A 21,336-nucleotide genomic window follows, 5' to 3' on the forward strand; every position below is an offset into this window, starting at 1 on the left:
CAAAGGTGACAGCTTGATTAGGCCCTTCTCTTTGGGAAATCTCAGAGTTACCTCCCTCTGCACCTGTATTTATCAGCATCACGACACGATGCTCGTGCCTCTGCATACGTACCCTCCTTTGGGGATGGGAGAGACCCAACCTGTAGTTACGGCTGCAAAATCTCCGAATCGGCTAATTTTCTCGCCAAAGGACATTGAAAAGTGGGAAGGGTTAGGGAGGGAAGGGGAGGGTACCACACCTCTCTCTGATTTCCACCTTCTCAGGTTCACATTCTGGAACCTGCATCTCATCTTCCGCCCCGGCGGACTTGAAACCTTCCATATTAACTGCATGCTGCCCTTCTGCCACTCCCCGGGTGTCTTCCTCCTCCTCTTCCTCCTCCTCTTCCTCAGGAGGAAACTCAATGACATCACACTCGTCATCTGACTCGGAGGAAGAGCTTTCATCCGAGCTGGAATCATCACTTGAAGTTGTCTCATACCTAGGTGGCAATTGGGAGTTCAGGAGATGCAAGGTGCGCCCAGAAAGACCCCGGGACAGAAATTCTTACGCAGGGAAAGCCGCTAACAGACTCCAGACATTTGACCGGTGGCTTTAGACTCTGCATTTAGAAGTTCAAAGGAAGGTCTATTTAAAAATCTGGTGGCTTTGAATGGGTTCTGACCTGAAAGGGGTAACATGTGTTGCCAATTGGTATCATTATACTACTTGCAGGAAAAAAGAAATACATATATATAGCATGTCTGGCTTAGTGCAGGTCAAAGGAAACTTACTTCACGAAAGCCAAGTCTGCAGTGGTTCATTTTTTCTGTTCCTTTTTTTTTTTTTTAACCCTTACATTCTTCCTATTTTGCTCCATTAATCGTCCCAGTGTCATGATGAAAAGATTACCAGTGAACAGATTACATAAGTAATCAAGAATTCCTCTGGTACATGTCCCGCTCCCCGCAAACCTCCTGGGCCACGCTACCCAATTAAGCTTCAAAGATTCAGAAAATAGGCCCCATGAAGTTAAATCTCAATCGTACGCTTTGCTATCAACATTATCTCAACTAACTGCATCACTGCTTTCCTGTCGAGGCCGAGGCCGTGTCCAGATTAACAGATTAGCTGCTCTGATTCAACTGCAGGAGGGCAAACAGGCTTAACTATTTATGTGGCCCAATGAGAAGGAATAGACAGCCAATCAAACATCCTGGTTAGAAGGTAAACCACTGACGGCACAGCCAGATTATGGGTCAGGGGACAGGACCTACAATTTTGTACGTAGGCATGGAGAGCGAAGCCAAAGAACCCATTTTGAAGGAGTGGATGCCCGTCACCGGCCCGTGGAGAGATGCTCTCGCCTCTTTCTGTTGGTTTCTGAGTCTGACACGGGTAAGACCAAGCTGTCCAACACCGCAGGACACCTGCTGCCTGCGGCTTTTGTTGAAGACTACCATTTTCAGACCAGAGGCAGGAAGATGCCAACCGCTCAGCGTCACCAGGTGTCCTTTCAAGAGTGGCATATCCTCAGAGACAGCATGGAGAGGAGAAGAGAGAAGCCCAGTGCACCTTTCTGAGGGGCTCATCCATCACCAAGATGTGGCTGCAGCCCATCCCGGGCCCCTCTGAGTGGGACGTGAGAAGACAGGAGGCCCAGGAGACAGAGCACATACAGACTGCTGGTGGGCCATCTTTCCTTACCCTCCATTAATGCCGACAAACTGGAGATTCTTCTTCGCTCCATTTGAATCTCGGTTGCCATCCTTCTTCTTCATGATAGACTTGAGTGTGTTTTCACTATTTGTACATACTGTGAAAAGGGGAATCAAGCGGAGCAAAATGAACACAATTCACACCCATCCAAGTTAAGGGAGCAAGAAATCTTTTTTTCCTCACATTCATTTTTTTTTTTTTCTCATTCACGTAAATCTAGATAGATCGTGGCACGTGTATATGAGAAATGTGCCCAGAATCCACTGGAAAGATGTATGCGTGTAAAGAAAATAATCTGCAGTTCTTTAAATGGGAACCCCCCCCCCCACCACCATTAGTACTTCTAGACAGAACAAAAGCAGTGACAACTAGTGTTTATATCAGGCTCCACTGTTTTTAGTTTTTTTATTTTTTATTTATTTTTTATTTTTTATTTTTTTTAAAGAGAGATTTTATTTATTTGTTTATTTGAGACAGAGACTGAGAAGGAGAGGCAGAGACATAGGCAGAGGAAGAAGCAGGCTCCATGCAGGAAGCCCGATGCGGGACTCGATCCTGGCACTCCGGAATCACTCCCTGAGCCAAAGGCAGACGCTCAACTGCTGAGCTACCCAGGCGTCCCAGGCTCCACTGTTTTTAAAGTGAAGTCGTATCTCACTGAGGCCTCAAAAACCACGAAGGCACTAAAATAGGGATTATAATTGTTCTTTTCCTCCAGCTGAGATAATGTGGGGGAAAATTACGCCTGCCAGATGGCGAAGGAGTGAAATGCTATTTAAAGTATTTCACAACTTACAAAATCTGAGGAGTTTACCTCAGGGGACGGCCCACTCCCTTCTGTAACCATCTTTTTAAAAGATATTCTGAGCCAACCTTTCTAACACTTCTCAGGTTAATGGCTCTGCCAGGTCCATCTATGAGGCACTCGGCCATGGACTGCAGCGCCGGTCCCGGGATCCCCAAGCTGAGAAGGGCTGAGGGGGGAAGTTACCATAGAGGCCGGCGGCGATCTGGTCGTCCGTCAGGTTCACAGGGGACAGCGCGCTCTCCTGAGGGGGGAAGGCGTCCTGGCCGCCCAGGGGTCCCCCTTCCGTGGGCCCCACCGCCTGCTCGTGCCGCGACGCCTGACTGCTGAACGGAGCTCCTGCCGGAAGGCCTCCGCACCTACAGGTGTGTTCCAAACTACTGCCTGTCAGGAAGGAAGGTGCAGAAGCACGTGACGGAGGACCAAACAAAACGGGCTAAACAAATTTTTAAAAAATATTTTTGCAACTCCTCATTTTCTCAAGTGCTTTTCTGTTTTCTTTTTTTTTAAATTTATTTTTAAGATTTTATTTATTTATTCATGAGAGACCCACAGAGAGACAGGCAGAGACACAGGCAGAGGGAGAAGCAGGTTCCCCTCAGGGAACCCGATGCAGGATTTGAACCCAGGACCCCAGGATCATGACCTGAGCTTAAGGGAGATGCTCAACCACTGAGCCAGCCAGGTGCCCTCTCCCTGTTTTCTTTTTTGCATATAGGGCAGTCCTATCGAAGCCACCCAAACCCCACCCCAAGGCCTTCCTGACCCTTACCCTTCCCTTTGTCTCCACATCCGGGTCTGCCCAGGCCTGTCCGTCCACTCCCTCTCTTCTCTCTGTGCCTGGTGCCCCCGCCCAGCCCAGGGAGGACCCTCAGCGCGGGATCCTGATGGCCCTCTTCTTCTACCACAGCCTCTCAAACACACAGCTGCAGAGTGATACCCCAGCCCCACAAATCCCAGTGCAATCCAGCTCCAACAAACTTGTGCAAAGCTGAAAAACATTGCTTTCTGCTCAGGAAACGCCACCCACACTACTTGGCCACATATTCTGGACCATCCACAAGCTGGCTCATCTCGTTACCTCTCCACCTTTATTTCCCACTACACCTGGGGTCCCCCTGGTGGGCCTTTCTCCCCAGGAATGGGATGCTGAGGGTGGGGGTCTTTCATCTTCCTAACAGCACGTCTTGGCATTTGCTGCTCTACTGGGAACACTTCTTGATCCCCACCTTCGTGAGGTCAAGCCCTCCATCACCCTCTCTTCTGAGCCTTCCCCAACCTAACTAAAAATGGCTTTCCTTCCCCTGCCTCTCCCAGGCCAGCTCTCAGACCCTCTTAGAGGATCTGGAAGACAAAGTGCTAGAGGACTCATGGGACTGCCTGAGACGCCCTTCTGTCTGTAAGGATTGTGGGGGAACGAAACCATTCGAATCAACTTTCTCTTCTCACATCTACTAGAAGGCTTTTGTGTATTTTGGGTACTTAGTACTTGTTCCCTGACTAAAGCAGAAGAATCAGATTAGTTAAATGCATATAATTAATGTCGTAAGAATATCACGATATTTTCAATGTGGCTGACATGGAAAGATTTTTACAATGTATGGCATGAGAAATGCAGATAATAAGATTCTACATAAGTGATCCTATTAAAAAATATAAAAAAGTTATCTGGAAGCTATGGAGATTTTAACTTGTCCCTGTATTTGACATTTTTTATTATTTATTCATGAGAGACACACAGAGAGAGGCAGAGACATACGCAGAGGGAGAAGCAGGCTCCCCGTGGGGAGCCTGTGCAGGATTTGATCCCAGGACCCCAGGATCTTGACCTGAGCCGAAGGCAGATGCTCAACCATTGAGCCACCCAGGAGCAAATAATAACTGTGTTCAAAATCATTTTAAAAACTAAGAAAATCCTTTGACTAGCAATTTGCTTCTAGGAATTTTATCCTAAAGATGTACAAAAAGATACAAAAGGATTTTCATTGTCTCCATGAGTAAAACAGTGGAAAGAGGGAGATATCACAGAATGTCAACAAGAAACTGGTGAAATAAGCTCTGGCACATTTATATAAATAAATTATATGCAGCCAAGAAAAATGTTGATGTAGGTGGACATTTTTAGCACAGAAAGAAAAGCATAATGTGTGAGTTTTAAAAACAGGTTATTAAATTGCTTGGGGCAAATAAACCTATTTTGGCGAAATTCTATTTACATGTATATATTAGAAAAAGTCTGGAAGGACACACAGCAAACCTGTTTAACTGCTTTTCTAAAGCTAAAGAATTCTAGATTGTTACAATTTTTTTCTTGTGTTGATTTCTTAAAGTATGCATTATAAATCTGTTATTAATACAAGTAAATTTAAACCTACCCACAATGTCATATGATAAGAATATGATCATAACTCTTTTTTTAATGCTCTGAAATCGCTTAGCTCCTCAGAAGAAAAGAAATTTAAATACTGATTGCATTTTGAGGCAATTAGGAAAAAAGGAACCACCATAGATTCTACAACTGTTCTCTTCAAACTCTACTGTTATGAATGGTCTGGGATATTTGCTAAAATGCAGATTCCTAAGCACCTGCTGCCATAAGACCATTCTGTACATCTCTGATGAGCCCCCAGGGGTGGGTGTTTCTGACATCCCCACCGACCTGTCCACAAGAGACTCGGATGCACGCGGCCCACTTTGGAAAGTACTAGTTAAAAACAATGACCCTCTGATTTAAAAAAAATGTGGAGGGAGGCAAAACTGTTCATAGTAAGACATTAGAAATCACCTAAATTTTTTTTTTAAGATTTTATTTATTTATTCATGAGAGACATAGAGCAAGAGAGAGGCACAGACACAGGCAGAGGGAAGCAGGCTCCATGCAGGGAGCCTGACTTGGGACTCAATCCCAGTTCTGCAGGATCACAACCCGGGCCGAGGGCGGCGCCAAACCGCCGAGCCACCCAGGCTGCCCATGTTTTAAAAAAAGATTTTATTCATTTACTCACAAGAGACACAGAAGGAGAGGCTGAGATATAGGCAGAGGGAGAAGCAGGTTCCCTGTGGGGAGCCCGATGTGGGACTTGATCCCAGGACCCGGGGATCACACCCTGATCCGAAGGCAGATGCTCAACCACTGAGCCACCCAGGTGACCTGAGATCACCTGAATTTTAATTCATATATCTAAGCTAAGAATTCTGAACACCAGGGAAGTGCACTGACTTCGCAGCTAGACCAGAACCCACATTTCCTAATGTGTGAGCGGGTACTGTGCCTGAGAATCAGTAGCACAAGTGGCCTTGTCCAGCTCTGTAGGCAAGGGGCCTCCCAGGTGACCCCACAAATCCACCTCCCTCCCTCGGCACACACCTGCAACACTGAATGCAGCCCTCCAGATAATATTTAGTGCTCCTGTGACCTGATGTGCTCCCCCAACAGCAAAAACAAACCTCTGAGAGTCCCTATGACTTACTCTGAGCAAAGTAAACAAAGCAGAGCATCTGCCTCTGTTCCTCCGTTCTCCAGCCGCACTCATCAATGTGGCAAAGTTACCTCCCCAAGGGCTCAGCAGTACAAATCCCTACGTACCAGCACACTTTTCCTGGAGAGACACTCTTGCTGAGCACGTTCCTATTCAAAAACCAGCGAGGACTTTTAAAATGCAAATACACCAACAGTTTTTTATTATTTTTGAAACCAGAGACATACAAAAGCAGACACCAGTATAACGAATCCCCGCGTGCCCATCATGGGCTTCAACAGCCATCAGCACTCTCCCTGGCCCCAGCCAGCCTCCTCCACCCACTCACACGAGAGTGCTGTGAAAAAGAACTAGAGGGCAATGGCTCCGTCCATAATTATTTTAGCATGTATTTCTCAAAGAGCTCTTAAAAAATAATTATAGTGCAAAAAAAAATCCTAATTTTTTTTTAAAGATTACTGCATATTTGGTCAGTATTCAAATTTCTCCAAGGTCTCAGAAAAACTTTTGTCAGATATCGGAATCGGGATCCTTGTCACAGATTTCCACTGGTTGCTCTGGGTTTTAAGCTTTTGGATCTATAGATTTTTTTCTCTTCCTTTTTAAAATTTTTAAAAAATATTTTATTTATTTGAGAAAGAGGGAGCTTGAGAGAGCATAAGCAGGGAGAGAGGCAGAGGGAGAGGGAGAAGCAGACTCCTCGCTGAGCAGGAAGCCCGATGTGGGGCTCGATCCCAGGACCCCTGAGATCATGACCTGAGTGGAAGGCAGATGCTTACTTAACCGACTAAGCCGCCTACGCAACCCTTTTTTTAAATTTTAAATACAGCTTTCACAAGATATTTATAATTTGAGGTATAATTTATATACAAGAAAATGCACAACTGTGGAATTGATGAGTTTTGGAAATGCATATACCTATGTAACCACCTTCTTCATTAAGATACAGAACATTTGGGACACCTGGGTGGCTCAGCAGTTAAGTGCCTGCCTTCAGCTCAGGGTGTGATCCTGGAGCCCTGGGATAGAGTCCCACATTGGGCTCCCTTCAGGGAGCCTATTTCTCCCTCTGCCTGCGTCTCTGCCTCTCTGTCTCTAATAAATAAATAAATAAAATCTTAAAATTAAAAAAGATACAGAACATTGCTAACAACTCGGTAAATTCAACTGCCCCTGAGAGTCTGCCCACCTGAGGCACTGCTCCTCCTCACCAGGGCTTAGTTCTGGGCTTCTTGAAGTTCTCCCATGTAGGGTCAAACCCTGAAGTGGTCATGGAGGGTCCTTCATAATGAATGCACTGCTTCCCCTCGCCTGTGGGAGCTCTAATCATCAACTGTTCCTACCCTCTACGGCTTTACAGTGCTCATGTGACTTCATCACTCTCACCTGTGCCCTTGTTTTCTAGAATGTTCTGCAGGCCTGGAATTTCAGCAAACGTCACCACATGACCTTTAACTGTAATCTTTTCAAGGCTTGCCTCAATTCTACTTCCTCTATAGCCTTTCTTGGATGGTGCTGGTCCACAGGGCTCTCTTTCTCCTTCCATGTCCTATAGCACTTAATCATCCAGGCAAAAGCAAGCCCACCCTCTGTTTTCTTGGCTTCGAGGGCATCTCCTCCATAAGAACGTAAGCTCCAGGGGCGCCTGGGTGGCTCAGATGGTTCAGCGGCTCAGGTCAAGATCTCAGTGTCCTGGGATTGAGTCCTGCATTGGGGGGTGGGAGTGGGACTGGGGATGGGGGTGAGTGTGGGATCTCTGCTCAGTGGGGAGCCTGCTTTTCCCTCTACTCCTGCTCTCTCTTGCTATCTCTTTGTCTCTCAAATAAATACAATCTTAAAAAAAAAAAAAAAAAAAAAAAAGAACGTAAGCTCCTGGAGTCCCTTGTGCTAAGGTCTTACTTAGTTGGCTGCCTCTTCAGTGCTGAGGAATGGAAAGCCTTCCATAAGTGCCTATGTAATTCGAGGCAACGTCACCAGGGTTCTGTTGAGACTAACTAGCAAGTCAAAGAACAATGTTAAACATTAAACTAGTCCTCATTCACTGGGTCCAAAGGGAATGTGGCACTTTTATTGCCAGAAAATATTTTTCAGATGGGGCTGAAACTCTAGTTGCTCTCGAATGGCCCATAAACTGTCTGAACTTGATAAGGACCCATCAAAGTTAGACAGGACACATCAGTGACACATGCACCAGCACAAGATTGGCAGATGATTGTTGTGTTCACTTCAAACACAGGAAAACCACAAGAAAACCAAAATAAAGAGGTCAACCACAAAATCCCAATGGTCTTGACCCTGGCTGTACTTTAGGATCAACAAGCCTGGGGGGTAGGGCTCTTCAAAATACAGATATGATGGAATCTCTCTGTAGGCGGGCCCAAGGGTTAGTACGCAAAAAGCTCAAGTCACTCTAAGGTGCAGCCAGAATTGAGAACCCCTGAATTAAATTAAGGAATATAAAACCTGCTGAGGGGTGCCTGGCTGGCTCAGTCAGCAGTACAGCATGCAACTCTTGATCTCAAGGTCATGAGTTCGAGCCCCATGTTGGGCCCAGAGCTTACTTAATTAAAACAAACAAACTTGACTGCTGAAAAGCAGAGTTTAGACTTCCCTTTGGTTTCAATCCATCAACTTGGACCATATGAATTCTTAGGAATTACTGGAGTTTAGTTAATAGGCCTGGATCAGTAAGGGTAGAAGTCCAAGACTACTAGTAAATGCTATCCCAAACGACATGGGTAAAACAGGAGTAGCCACAGAATACCTGCAGAATTCCAGCACTCTGGGCCTAGATGCTCCAAGCTCAGTCACTGCTGGGGAGCCCGGGAACAGGGGAGTGGGGACAGCGGCGCTTTGGTCTTATAACTTATCATGACCATAAATGCCAATAAAGTATGGACCTCATTTTATAAGTTGACCAGATTAGTGATAACTAAAAGAGAGTGAGTCACAGGAATCTCTGGAAAATAAGAGCACCTGGAAGCATTCGTTCTAATTCTAAAGTACACTGTAGCATTTAATATATGGATAATTATACTAGCTAAGGCAAACTATAATGAAAAATAAGTCACTTTGTCAAAGTGAAAACTTTGTGTACGTTCCTGACTTGAAAACATTTAGAATGCAACATTTAGAAATGTTAAAAGCAAACTATTTTTGTTTTTTAAAGATTTTATTTATTCAGGAGAGACAGAGAGAGAGAGAGAGAGAGAGAGAGAGAGAAAGAGAAAGGCAGAGACATAGGCAGAGGAAGAAGCGGCAGAGAAGAAGTCCTGATGCGGGACTCGATCCCAGGACCCCGGGATCATGACCTGAGCCAAAGGCAGATGCTTGACCACTAAGCCACCCAGGTGTCCCCAAAAGCAAACAATTTTTATAAGAAAAAGCCTTCAATGGAAAATAGAACTGGAAAAGTGTTTTTTAACAAGATCATCCTCTCCAGTTTCCTCTGTGATGCTTCTCCATCTACAATTTGTATTAGTTCTTGGAATACAACAATGTGTATCTATACTTGTTGGAAAATGGATTTTAAAAAATGGCTTTTAAAAATTGCTCTGTTCACATATTCCAACTCTTCTTTCATGCCAACCCATACTTTTATTTCTTTTTTCAAGATTTTACTCGAACACTTGTCCTTTGTTACAGAATAGCTAAAAAATAAAAGAGCCACACACATTTATTCCCTTCCAGAAATAGCTTGGATTCATAAAAATACCATTACTGGCTGACACAGGAGGCCACTGGGCAACTAAATTTGGTATAAAAGGAAAAAGTATGAACTTTCATCTTGCGCAGACAGAATTTATTCGAGAGTGAGCAAAAGAGAAAATGAGCACAAATGGGGATAGAGGCAGAGGGAGGCAGCAGACTCTCCAATAAGCAGGGATCCCAACGTGGAGCTTGATCCCAGGACCCTGAGATCATGACCTGAGCCAAAGGCAGACACTTCACTGAGCCATTCCAGTGCCCACCCCCCCCAGCCAAGTGCTTTCTGAAAGCGCAACTATGAACACTGTGGCCAGCTAACTAAAGACATTTTTTTAAAAAAAGATTTTATTTATTCATGAGACACAGAGAGGGAGAGGCAGAGACACAGGCAGAGGGAGAAGCAGGCTCCATGCAGGGAGCCCGATGCAGGACTCAATCCCGTGTCTCCAGGATCACGTCCTGGGCCAAAGGCAGGTGCTAAACTGCTGAGCCACCCAGGGATCCCCTAAACACATATTTTGTCAAAACTGCAGCTTGACATTCTGGTCTGATTTTTAAGGAACATGTAGCTGATTTGTCAAGAAGTAGACCTGAAATTTTGGATTCATTATGGCGGCCATGCAATCACTTAGGTATTTTCCCCATGTAAAACTAAGAATTCAAAGGAATCTGAACACATCTAGTTTTTCCAAAAAGAAAACAGCTTGAGCACAAATTCATGCTTTTCAGCCCACATACTGGCTTGGGGAACAGATAGGAGAGATTATTCAGGAAAGATCACCTGCTTCTTTGGTACGTACCACCTGTGGGAGAAGGTATGCCTTTGATGGAGGGCAATCGTATTCTGACTCAAGGCTCAACATTCAGAAAAGTGCCCGAAAGGCCAAGGGATGTGGCCACCAACATAGTCAACTTGAACGGGAGAGTTTCAAGGGTGAGAGCTGCAGTTTAATAATTTCTAGGGCCATTTTAATCTTTTCCTGGGAACATTCCAGACAGCTGTCATGAATGTATCTAAAAGTGGGTACTTAGAAATTAAAATACTAGAGTGGATGAAGAATCAGGTTCTCCCTCACCACAACCCCACCTACATTTAATGACATGTCATCCCAAGACGTGACCCAGAAAAGCCACACAGACAGGCTGCATTAACTAAAGTTAAGCATGGGTGTGCTTCCAAATACAGGTAAGAACTTCATCTCCTCCCTAGACCTCAGGGGGCCTGGCTGCAGCTGAACTCTTGGAGTACTTTCTATTTGCACATTATTTGGTGGCTAACACATGCTGCCACAGGTTATCGTTCATATTTCTGGTATACATGTCTTGGCTTGGATTGGTCTAACTGGATTGCAAGTTCTTCATAGCACAGACCATGTAAGATCTTTGTTGCAGTACCACACTTTGCACAGAGTTGACAGTGAATGCGTAGCTATCAACTGACCTGAACAGAGAAGGGGACAGAGCAAAGTGTACATATCTTTACTGAGGGGCACGTGGGTCAATCCGTTAAGTGTCATGTCAGACTCTTGGTTCAGCTCAAGTCATGATCTCAGGGTCTTGAGATCAAGCTCTGTGTCCAGCTTGGCGCTCAGCCCAGAATCTGCTAGTCCCTTTCCCTCTGCTCCTGCTCTCTCTCTCATAAATAAATCTTAAAAAAAAAAAAAAATCTTTACTGAGATATGAATGACTAGCTACTTGGAGGAGGAATAAACAGCTGTGGCCACTGTCCAATATCAACAAATTCACTACGTCCTTTATGACGGCACATCCAAGAACTCACTTCAGCTCTTAAAAACAATCCATCTCTATGCTTTAGCCAGAAACGAACGGTATGCTCTAGGATTCAGAATATTTGTCAAAGTAAACTTGCATCTCTTTCCAGAGTTGCATGTCCATGTCACCAATATCCATTTAAACCAATAAAGCAGGGCAGCCCCGGTGGCGCAGCGGTTTGGCGCCTCCTGCAGCCTGGGGTGTGATCCTGGAGACCCAGGATCAAGTCCCACATCAGGCTTCCTGCATTGGAGCCTGCTTCTCCCTCTGCCTGTGTCTCTGCCTTTCTCTCTCTCTCTCTGAATAAATAAATCTTAAAAAAATTTTATTAAACCAATAAAGCATCGGTTTTTAAGAGCAAGATTTTCTTTTTAAAAAAGATTTTATTTATTCATGAGAGACACACACACACACACAGAGAGAGGCAGAGACACAGGCAGAGGGAGAAGCAGGCTCCCTGTGGGAGCCCGACGTGGGACTCGATCCCGAGTCTCCAGGATCACGCCCTGGGCTGAAGGCGGTGCTAAACCACTGAGCCACCCAGGCTGCCCAAGAGTAAGATTTTCTTTCTTTTTTTTTTTTTTTTAACATTTATTTATTTATTTATTTATTTATTTATTTATTATAGTCACAGAGAGAGAGAGAGAAAGAGGCAGAGGGAGAAGCAGGCTCCATGCACTGGGAGCCCGACGCAGGACTCGATCCCGGGAGCCCGACGTGGGACTCGATCCCGGGTCTCCAGGATCACGCCCCGGGCCAAAGGCAGGTGCTAAACCACTGTGCCACCCGGGGATCCCATGATTTTCAAACATGTGTCCACTGATGATTCACAAAGGTGGTGGACAGATTTTAAACCCTTGCAAAAGATTTTCCTTTGGGCGGGGGCACATTTCCCCAAGGTTTGTCCCAGATGTCCCACCCAGATCAGCAATTTCAATTTTTCAGAGTGTCAGCTACCTCTTTTGAGAATCTGGTGAAATTATTCTATGTCTTCAGAAAAATTGTTAGCACAAAACCGTTCATGAAGCAATGGCCCCCAAATTAAGAGGCCTTGCTCTAAGGTGGTTTATTCCAACAATTTGCCCTGTAACAGGGCCTGGGTGTGCCTACCAGGTAGTGGTGATGGTGGAGGGTGTGGGAGGGGAGGCAGAAAACCCATGCATTTTAGAAAAAAAAAACCTTCTTAGATGAATCTGATGGGCAGCCTAGTAAAGAGCTACTTTTGGAGAATAATTCTGCTGAAAGGGCTCCAAGCAAGAAACGGGGAATCCAAACTTCTCATGACACAGGAGGACACGGGACCCCCGACTAGTTCTCTTTCCACCAACATTGCAAGTTCCTGAGCAGCTACTTCTGGGTCAGCAGGCCCTCTCCTCCATCACACAAGGTTTCAGAAGCATTTTGTTTGGATTATAGCATGCTCTTGCAGCATGTATTTAAAAAAATTGTCATGAAAAAACCTTCAAGTCCTAGGACAAGTAAATGGTATATTATTTGAGCTAAGAGAAAACTCACTAGAAAGGATGTTTCTAAAATGACTTTATTTTTCTGATTCTGCTTTGGCTCAGATCTCTGTCTACCAAATCACATTCACAGTTACGGGAAGGGCTTCAAGTTCATTCTATCTATCTATCTATCTATCTATCTATCTATCTATCTATCTATCATCTATCTATTATTTATTTATTTACAAACCCCAGATAACTGAGGGTGCAAATATGGAAGCTGATCTAAAAAGCAGTTCTGAGCATAAGAGATTAATTTTCTATAAATTGTGGCAGTTAAGTTACATTGTTACAGATAGTTTTGTTTACATTTGTTCAGAGAGAGTTATATAGTTTTAGGATAAGTGCAAGTCATTCATTTAGGATTTCTCTCTCTCCAGAGGGAAAAAGGAAAAAAAGAAAGAAAAAAATATTAATTTAGTAATTCACTCCTCAAACCAAAACAATCCAACTGATTTACAGGAAGAATAAACATTTTTTCCTAAGGTTTGTATGAGAATAGAAACTTATTTCCTCTCAACTTAAAAAAAAATATTTTATTTATTCATTCATGAGAGACAGAGAGAGAGAGAGAGAGACAGAGGCAGAGACACAGGCACAGGGAGAAGCAGGCTCCATGCAGGGAGCCCGACGTGGGACTCGATCCCGGGTCTCCAGGATTATGCCCTGGGCTGAAGGTGGTGCTAAATCACTGAGCCACCTGGGCTGCACGCCCCCTCTACTTTGTAATTCCATAAAAGAAAATATTAAGTACAGGAAACTCATACCACGAGGAATCAAGAAGTGCTCTATGGATATATGAACCTTGATGTTTACTGCAGCATTATCGGCAATAGCCAAATCATAGAAGTGGCCCAAGGGTCCCTTGACTGATGAATGGATAAAGATGTGATATTAGAATATTATTTAGACATAAAAAAGAATGACATCTTGCCATTTGCAACGACATGGATGGAGCTAGAGAGTATAATGCTAAGTGAAATCAGTCTCAGAAACACAAATAGTGTATGATTTCACTCACATGTGGAATTTAAGAAACGAACAAAGAAAACAAGAGACAGACTAAATACAGAAACCCGATGGTTATGGGGTGAGGGAGGATGGGTGAAATATTTGAAGGAAATTAAAAATACACGGATTCCTGGGTGGCGCAGCGGTTTAGCGCCTGCCTTTGGCCCAGGGCGTGATCCTGGAGACCTGGAATCGAATCCCACTCGGGCTCCCGGTGCATGGAGCCTGGTTCTCCCTCTGCCTGTGTCTCTGCCTCTCTTTCTCTCTCTCTCTCTCTCTCTCTCTCTCTCTGTGACTATCATAAATAAATAAAAAATTAAAAAAAATACACTGAGTACTGAATAATTATAGAACTGTTGAATCACTATAGTGTGCACCTGAAATAAATATAACACTGTATGTTAACGATCCTGGAATTCAAATTTTTAAAAAGATGTATTTTGGAAAAAAGTATAGAGCATCTTTGGTCATGTGAAAAATACATAGAAAGAATATGTATGATTCAACTTATGTTAAAAAGAGATTACATCCTTAAAATAGAGCCACATGCACACACACGTATACACCAAACACACAAGAGGTTACCCCAAGAGATCATGAGGGAGGCTTTCGCTCTTTATGCTCTTCTGAACCATTAAATTGTTACAAGCACATAATCCAGTTACAATTTTAAGAAACTGAATCGGAGTGCTAGGCATTACAGTGCTACAACAAAAAACCTCTTTTGCCCATGAAAAAGGGACACTTCTTAGGGTGCCCAGGTGGCTCAGTTGGTTAAGTTTCCAACTTTTTTTCTAAAAGTACGTTGCATGCTAGGCACTCAGGACTTGAACTCAGGACCCTGAGATCAGGACCTGAGCTGAGATCAAGAGTCAGAGGCTTTGTCAACTGAGCCACACCCCAAGAGTGAAGCCTACTTTAAAAAAAATGTAAAAAGGCAATGCCCCTAAATCTCCAACCTAGAAAAATTGAGGATAAGTCTCTGGATTGGGCACAAATACAGGTAATTCAATGTAAGCTTTGTTTTTAGCTTTTATACAGACTCTGACTCAGAACTGAAAATTTACTTAGTGTTTTCCCATTTTTACCAATATTTTTCTTTATCTTGATAAAACTATTAGTGGGGGAGGCATAGGGAAAGGTGACAGCCGGAATTATGAAGATAAACATTTAGATTAAAAACAAAAGACCATCTGTCCAATCTTTGGCAATTTGTTCTATATCTACATTTCCATTTCTGGAAGTACTAAAAACAGTAACAGCAACGACAGCCAGCATTTCTTGAGCATCTATGCTCTGCACTGCAGACTATTACAAATGCTTTACTCATACTGACTCACTAAATCTTTACTTCCACCCTAGGAAGGAACAAAGACAACTTGTCCTACTGGCAGAGAGAGAATCTGAACCCAGAATGTCTGGCTTCAGAGCCCAAACCTAACTTTTAAAAACACCAGGTTCCCGAAAGTGATCATTTATATGCTCTTCTGTGACGTTAAACTCCAATTCCACATCGTTTCATTTGGGGAAGAATATGTTCATGCCCTACGTGCCTTTTGGAGTGTATTCTAGACTGTGGGAACAATATTCCACATTGTACGGAGCCACCAGTAAGCCCCAGTGCATTGTGACACACCTTCATTCTTCCCAGCTTCCAAGTGTTGAAAATCTCTACTAGATCGAGCTGCTTTAATGTTCGGTCCATATAACCACCACCAAGTAATGAAAGTTTAATGCTCTGGGTGAAGGCCCAAACCTAACTCCTTCTTCATGAGAACTTTAGAATACAGGGGCGCCTGGGTGGCTCAGTCGGTGAAATGTTTGCCTTTGGCTCAGGTCATAATCTAGGGTCCTGGGGATCGAGCCCTGCATTGGTGGTGGTGGGGGGATCCCTGCTTAGCAGGGAGTCTGCTTCTCCCTCTACCCCATCCTCTGCATGTGCACCCTCTCAAATAAATAAGTAAAACCATTTTTTTAAAAACTTAGAATACAAATGTGAATTGCAGAAATACTTCAAAATCATTCTTGTGTGCTCCGAGAGGAAGCTGCCACCACGACCAAATAAATGTTATTAAAAATATTTATGCAGGTCTCATAGATTTTAGCGGATTAATTAGATGTTCCTTTGCAGCATCAGATTGAAACAGCAATGTCTGGAACGTCAGTGTGCCTGGAAACGGACCACAAGGTACTGCGATGCAGCCAGACAAAACCCGCTCCCTGTTCCTGATGCTCAGGGTGTCGGGCAGATGACGGCAAGGGTACAGCTAAATATTTTTGGTAGGAATGTGAAACAGAAACCCCAGTTTGGGGAGGAGGGAGGAAGCCGGCAGGAAAACGTTCTTCTAGTGGCTGATCCACTGTACCATCTGTGTCTGAGGATATTTAAGAGTTTTATTTTGACTTCACATCTGACATCATGATTTTTAAAAAGAAGTGGAAACAGACATGTTATTAGTTACTCAGGACTCTGCCTCAGTCCACATGTCATTGTAACCCTATTTATCCTAAAAATGACCCCTCTGTATGTGTGTGTGTGTGTGTGTGTGTGTATTTAAAGATTTTATTTATTCATGAGAGACACACACAGAGAGAGAGAGAGAGAGACTCAGGCAGAGGGAGAAGCAGGTTCCACAACCCCTCTGTATATTTACTGGACTTGATTCTTTAAAAGGCAACCCCCCCCCCCACACACACATCAGCTCATTCATTTTTTTCATCTACAATAAGCTATCGGCTCTACAGCATGTCTACTAAAAACTAGTAACGATTCAGGTGTGGAAGTAGAAACCTGGGAAGATAGAAGAATAATCAATTTTGGTCTATTTTCACCATTACCTTTTTGACTGTAAATGGAAAGAGGGAATTTAACATTTTTGTTAAGGGTTTGCTAACCAACCTATAAACTACACCTTTTCACATCAAATTTAATTCGGTATGCACTATACAAATCATGTGAACCACTGACATTCATTTTACCTGAGGCATTTGGTCAGAGCGGAGAGTGTGTTTCTGGTAGCTTCCCAAACCTCAACAATTGTTTGGTTGTCAACAAAAGAAGCCACAGGCAACGCGCTATGAGCACCACCACCAATGACTACGAGGGCCTATCCTGAGCTCCCCGCGTGCCAGTGGTGAGCACAATGACAAGTGTGGGTGCCCTTCAAATTCCCATTTTACAAAAGGGGTGTAGAAAAGGGGGGCTTTCCCCTCTCCAGGCCATGCTGGTTTGAGAGAGCTGGAGAGCCAGAAACAGAGCCCTGTCCTAGGATGACATGATGACCACTTAGGGACACATCATGCAAAGGGAAGTCATTTTAACGAGGCCAGTAGGGAAATATTATATGCTGTAAAATCTTTCAGGGTAATTTCTCAATTAGTTTCAGTTTAAAGAAAAGGGAGGGGTGGGGGGTGAGCCCAAATCCCAATGAGTAAAGGAAGAGAGACAAAAATGTTAAGCACCTATCAAAATGAACCGTGGGAAAGGCTCCCTTCTCTGGCTCTGGAGGTCCTCATCAGAGAAGCCTTTCTGGACCACCCCATCTCTCCAGAAGCCCCCACCCTGACCATCACGACTCACTCTCCCTATAACCGGAGTTCTTTTCTTCATGGCACGTGTTACCTCCTGACATATTTCAGGTCTACTGTTCACTGCCTGTGCCTTCACTGGAATGTGAGCCCCGCGAGGACAGAAGCCTAGGCCTTATGCCTGGAACATGGCAGGAAGACAATCAGTGTTTGCTAAATTAACACATGAATTAATGGAATACCTCCCCCTTCGTCAAAGCCTTAATTAAGAATGTTTTATGCCAGAATTTTTTAGTGATCAAGTACTGGTAACTATGGTAACAAACGCAGTGGGACTTTCCCAGGCTGCCCTGTGCAAAACAAGCAAGGACGTAACGAGAAGACGTTGTAGCAAACCAGCAGGCCGGCCAACCCAAGCGTGTGCTTTTCTGCTCCTGGCCACTGTCCTCAGCCAGAGCCCAGCGACACCATCAGACAATGGGAATCAGCAGAGCTGCTTACAGGTTTCGATCCTTGGTGTTCACTCTAGGCACTACCATTCTGAAGCTTCCTCCAGGGTTCCAAAACATGGTTCCAGCAGGTAAAAAAACAAAAACAAACAAAAAACCCTACCTCCTGGAAGTACATTATCCCCACCTCTCCTCGTGCCCAGGTCCCTCGGAACGCCACCTACCTGTGACTTTACCCAGACTCATTTTGGGGAAGTCAGGGTTCCTCAGTTCCTCCGTACTCGCAGACTTCATGACAGAGTTGATTGAGGACAGGGTGCTAATGAGCTGTGAGTTCAGAGAGCCAATCTGCGAGTGCGGCTCCCCAAAGGCCTCTGCCAGCTCACTGTAGTTCTCCGCCAGCAGCATCTGCTGCTCTGCCAGCAACTTCTGGACGCGCTCAATGTAGTGATCCAAGCCGGTCATCATTCCAGGAGGAGCCTGGGGCTGGGGGCTCTCCATGAACTCGCCAACAGGTTCATCCCCAACACCTACGCTCCTCCTGCTGGCTGCCAACCCCAAGGTCAACTGGGGAGGACCACAAGCTATGGTCCTCATCTTGAGACCAACCAGATAGTTGTCGTTAATATTTATCTGCCCCACACCCGACTCTTTGGTCTTTACAGCTGATGGCCTGTCAAACCCAGCACTGCCAGAGAGCACTGTTCCAACCCCAATGGACCGCATCTTGGCGGAGGAGTTGACATCCTTAACCCGGCCTTCTCCTATAGCCACCGTCCGCGTCTCCACCATCTGGGTGCTGGTCTGCTTGTCCAAAGTGCTGACGGAAGTGTTGGTGCAAGATTCCACAAGGGTGGCCACCTCAGTGTTGGTGGCCTGGTTCACCTGTCCCAGGACCGTGCTGGTGTGCTGGCTTGCGGTCTGAGGCACTGCCGTGACAGCAGCGTCTACCTGGCTTATAGCCTCTGTGTTCACGCTGCGGGAGGTACACTCCTTGGGGGGACAAACCGTCACGTCAACAGAACAGTCTCCGCAACCAATGGACCGCACTTCTTTGAGATTCAGGTTGGTCTTGAGGAGTGAGAGGTCACTCACAGACTCCTCTGTGTTGCTGCCTGTCTCACAGACGCTGGTTTCCACGCCCACGCTCTTGTCACACATCTCCACGGATCGGCTGGTGCACTGGTCACGGACGTCCACACGTTCCTTAACGATCCAGCAATTCATGGGCAGCTCGGGCCCAGCGAGCCTACTCTCCCGGCTGGGCTGGCAGGAGACGCCCACGCTGTGTGTCTGCACCGAGGTCCCGACACACGCGTCCACCACGTCCAGGTGATGGCCTGCCATCTGGTCCCTCGTGGGCACCACGGCCTCCACCATCTTGTCGCCAACCAGCGGCTGGGCCATCACGGCCTTGTCCACCTTCTTCCTCGATCCCGCGGCCTGCAGCTCTTGCTTCAGTTTAGTCATCTCGCGGTCATGCGTGGTTTCCTTAAGTTGAACTTCCAGGCGGTAGATCTTTTCCTTCAAGGCTTCGATGGTCTGCTGCTGTAGCTCTATTTCTTTGTCGGCCTCGGTGGTCACTCCCAGCATGGCCTCGGTCACGCTGATGGCACAACTCCTCATCTCGGTGGCCGTCCCCACGGCGGCGTCCCGCCGGGACCCGGAGGCCCTGCGGTACACGACCACGCTGTCCATGGTGTCGTCGGTGCCCACAGCCACGGACCGGCCCTCGGGGGCGGGCTGGCAGCCGCTGTCCTGGATCTTCCGCTCCAGGGCCTGCATGTCGGCCGCCAGCTGCCGGAACTCCCGGATGCTCTGCGCGCTCTGCTCCACGCGCTCCATCTCCTCCTCCTCGTAGTCGATGTACAGTTCGCCGCCGCTGCGCCGGGCCCTGGAGAGCTGTTCCAGCTGGGACGCGTTCCCGGCGCTGTAGGACCGCTTCCTCACACCACAGGCGTCGTTCTGGGCTGTGGCTCTCTGGTTTTTCAGCTGTGAGGCCAACTGTCTTTTCTCCTCTTGCAGGACAGAGATCTTCACCTGGAGCACGGGGATGGTGCGCACCTGCTCCTCGAGTTCCTTCAGGCGTTTCAGGGCCACGGCCATCTGCTCGCGGATGTGCTGCAGGTGCATGGGGCTCACGTTGGTCACGGGAGTGGAGATCCCTGAGCTGAGGGGGCTGTGGCGGATGGAGCTCCCCATGGAGGAGGTGGTGGCAGTAGCTGGGATATAGCCCCCATAATCCCCGTTGCCTTGGTATCCATTCTGAAGTTGGTGCATGGCAGGATTGTGGTTTCCAGAACCCAGAAAGGAGGACAACGAGCTCGTAGAGCCCATGCCTCCAAAACTGGCCAGCCTGGGCCTTCGGAACTCACCCGGCGCCACCTGCATGGTGACTCTCTCCTGTTCCAGTCTTCTCCGGGTCTCCATCAGTGTCTTGGTGACATGAAGGTTGTGCTTTGGGAGCTGTGGGGAGGGTGGTGGCAGCTGTCGACTTTCTGGGATGGTGAGAAAAGTGGGTGAGGTCTCCAGGGGGGCAGGCGGCCTTGGGACTGGAGTCGACGTCACTTGGCTTCTGGCTAGGAGGAAGTGGGGGCACTGCTTGTTGTCATCACTGTTGGAGGATGAGAGGGATTCAGTAGAAGTCCACACACCTTGCTGACCGGCCGTGGCCCGGCTTTCCGGGCATGGCACAGATGGCTTCCGCCTCTTTGGGATGTTCAGTTTTTTGATGGTGTTTCCTTTCTGTATGTCATCCACGTACTTGAGGAAATCCAAGTCTAGTTGATAACCGTAGGGGGTCTCCACAAAATAAGGATCTTTCTGCTCCTTGTCATGATCTCCGTTCAGAACATCCTCTGCTTTTCCTAGGAGAGCGAGAAGAGAAGATTATAATTCCATGTGAGACACTCGATGATTAAAAACTACTCTCTGTGTATGTTGCAGCGTGGCAAGCTAGCATGCTTTAAGAGCTGACGGACTTCTTTCTCTTCTAATCCTGGATCTACACTCTAACAGCTGGGTGAGTAAGTTAATAAAGCCCTTGGAACTTCAGTTTCTCCCTGAGTAAAAATGGCAATACAAGTATTTACCTCATAAGGTTGTTACAAGAATATAATGAGACAGTGGTTTTTAAAGAGCCAAGCGTGTATGAAGTCCTTACTAAACACTTTCTTTTTGAAAAGAATGCACTGAAAAGACTTGAAAGCATTTCAAGTAGATCATTTCTTTTGTTGTCTACAGTCCACTGAAGGAGAGAGAGCAGTCCTTAAGACGCCTATTTTAGAAAGTGAATTCTGAGGCACAAAGAAGTGAAAAGTCATGATAACGGACCAAATCGGTGCAGATCCAGGAAGCCTGGGATGTAAGTTCTTACAGC

The 21,336-nt window shown here is 45.9% G+C and overlaps 1 protein-coding gene across 32 annotated transcripts in view; it reads right to left on the minus strand.

The window, feature by feature from the left end:
- Positions 1-21,336, minus strand: part of KANK1 (KN motif and ankyrin repeat domains 1) — a 205,924-nt gene that overhangs the window by 12,103 nt on the left and 172,485 nt on the right. For 16 of the 32 annotated variants that reach the window (XM_072761850.1, XM_072761855.1, XM_072761853.1 and 13 more), the window contains 4 exons: positions 18,182-20,824; positions 2,691-2,888; positions 1,688-1,796; positions 240-482 (listed from right to left, as the gene is read on the minus strand). In XM_072761850.1, coding sequence (XP_072617951.1) covers positions 240-482; positions 1,688-1,796; positions 2,691-2,888; positions 18,182-20,824 — 3,193 coding nt within the window. The remainder of the gene's footprint in view (positions 1-239; positions 483-1,687; positions 1,797-2,690; positions 2,889-18,181; positions 20,825-21,336) is intronic. The other 16 variants (XM_072761864.1, XM_072761868.1, XM_072761878.1 and 13 more) reach the window with 1 other exon arrangement.

Source organism: Vulpes vulpes, chromosome 1, assembly GCF_048418805.1.
Source record: "Vulpes vulpes isolate BD-2025 chromosome 1, VulVul3, whole genome shotgun sequence".
Taxonomy (NCBI): Eukaryota; Metazoa; Chordata; class Mammalia; order Carnivora; family Canidae; genus Vulpes; species Vulpes vulpes.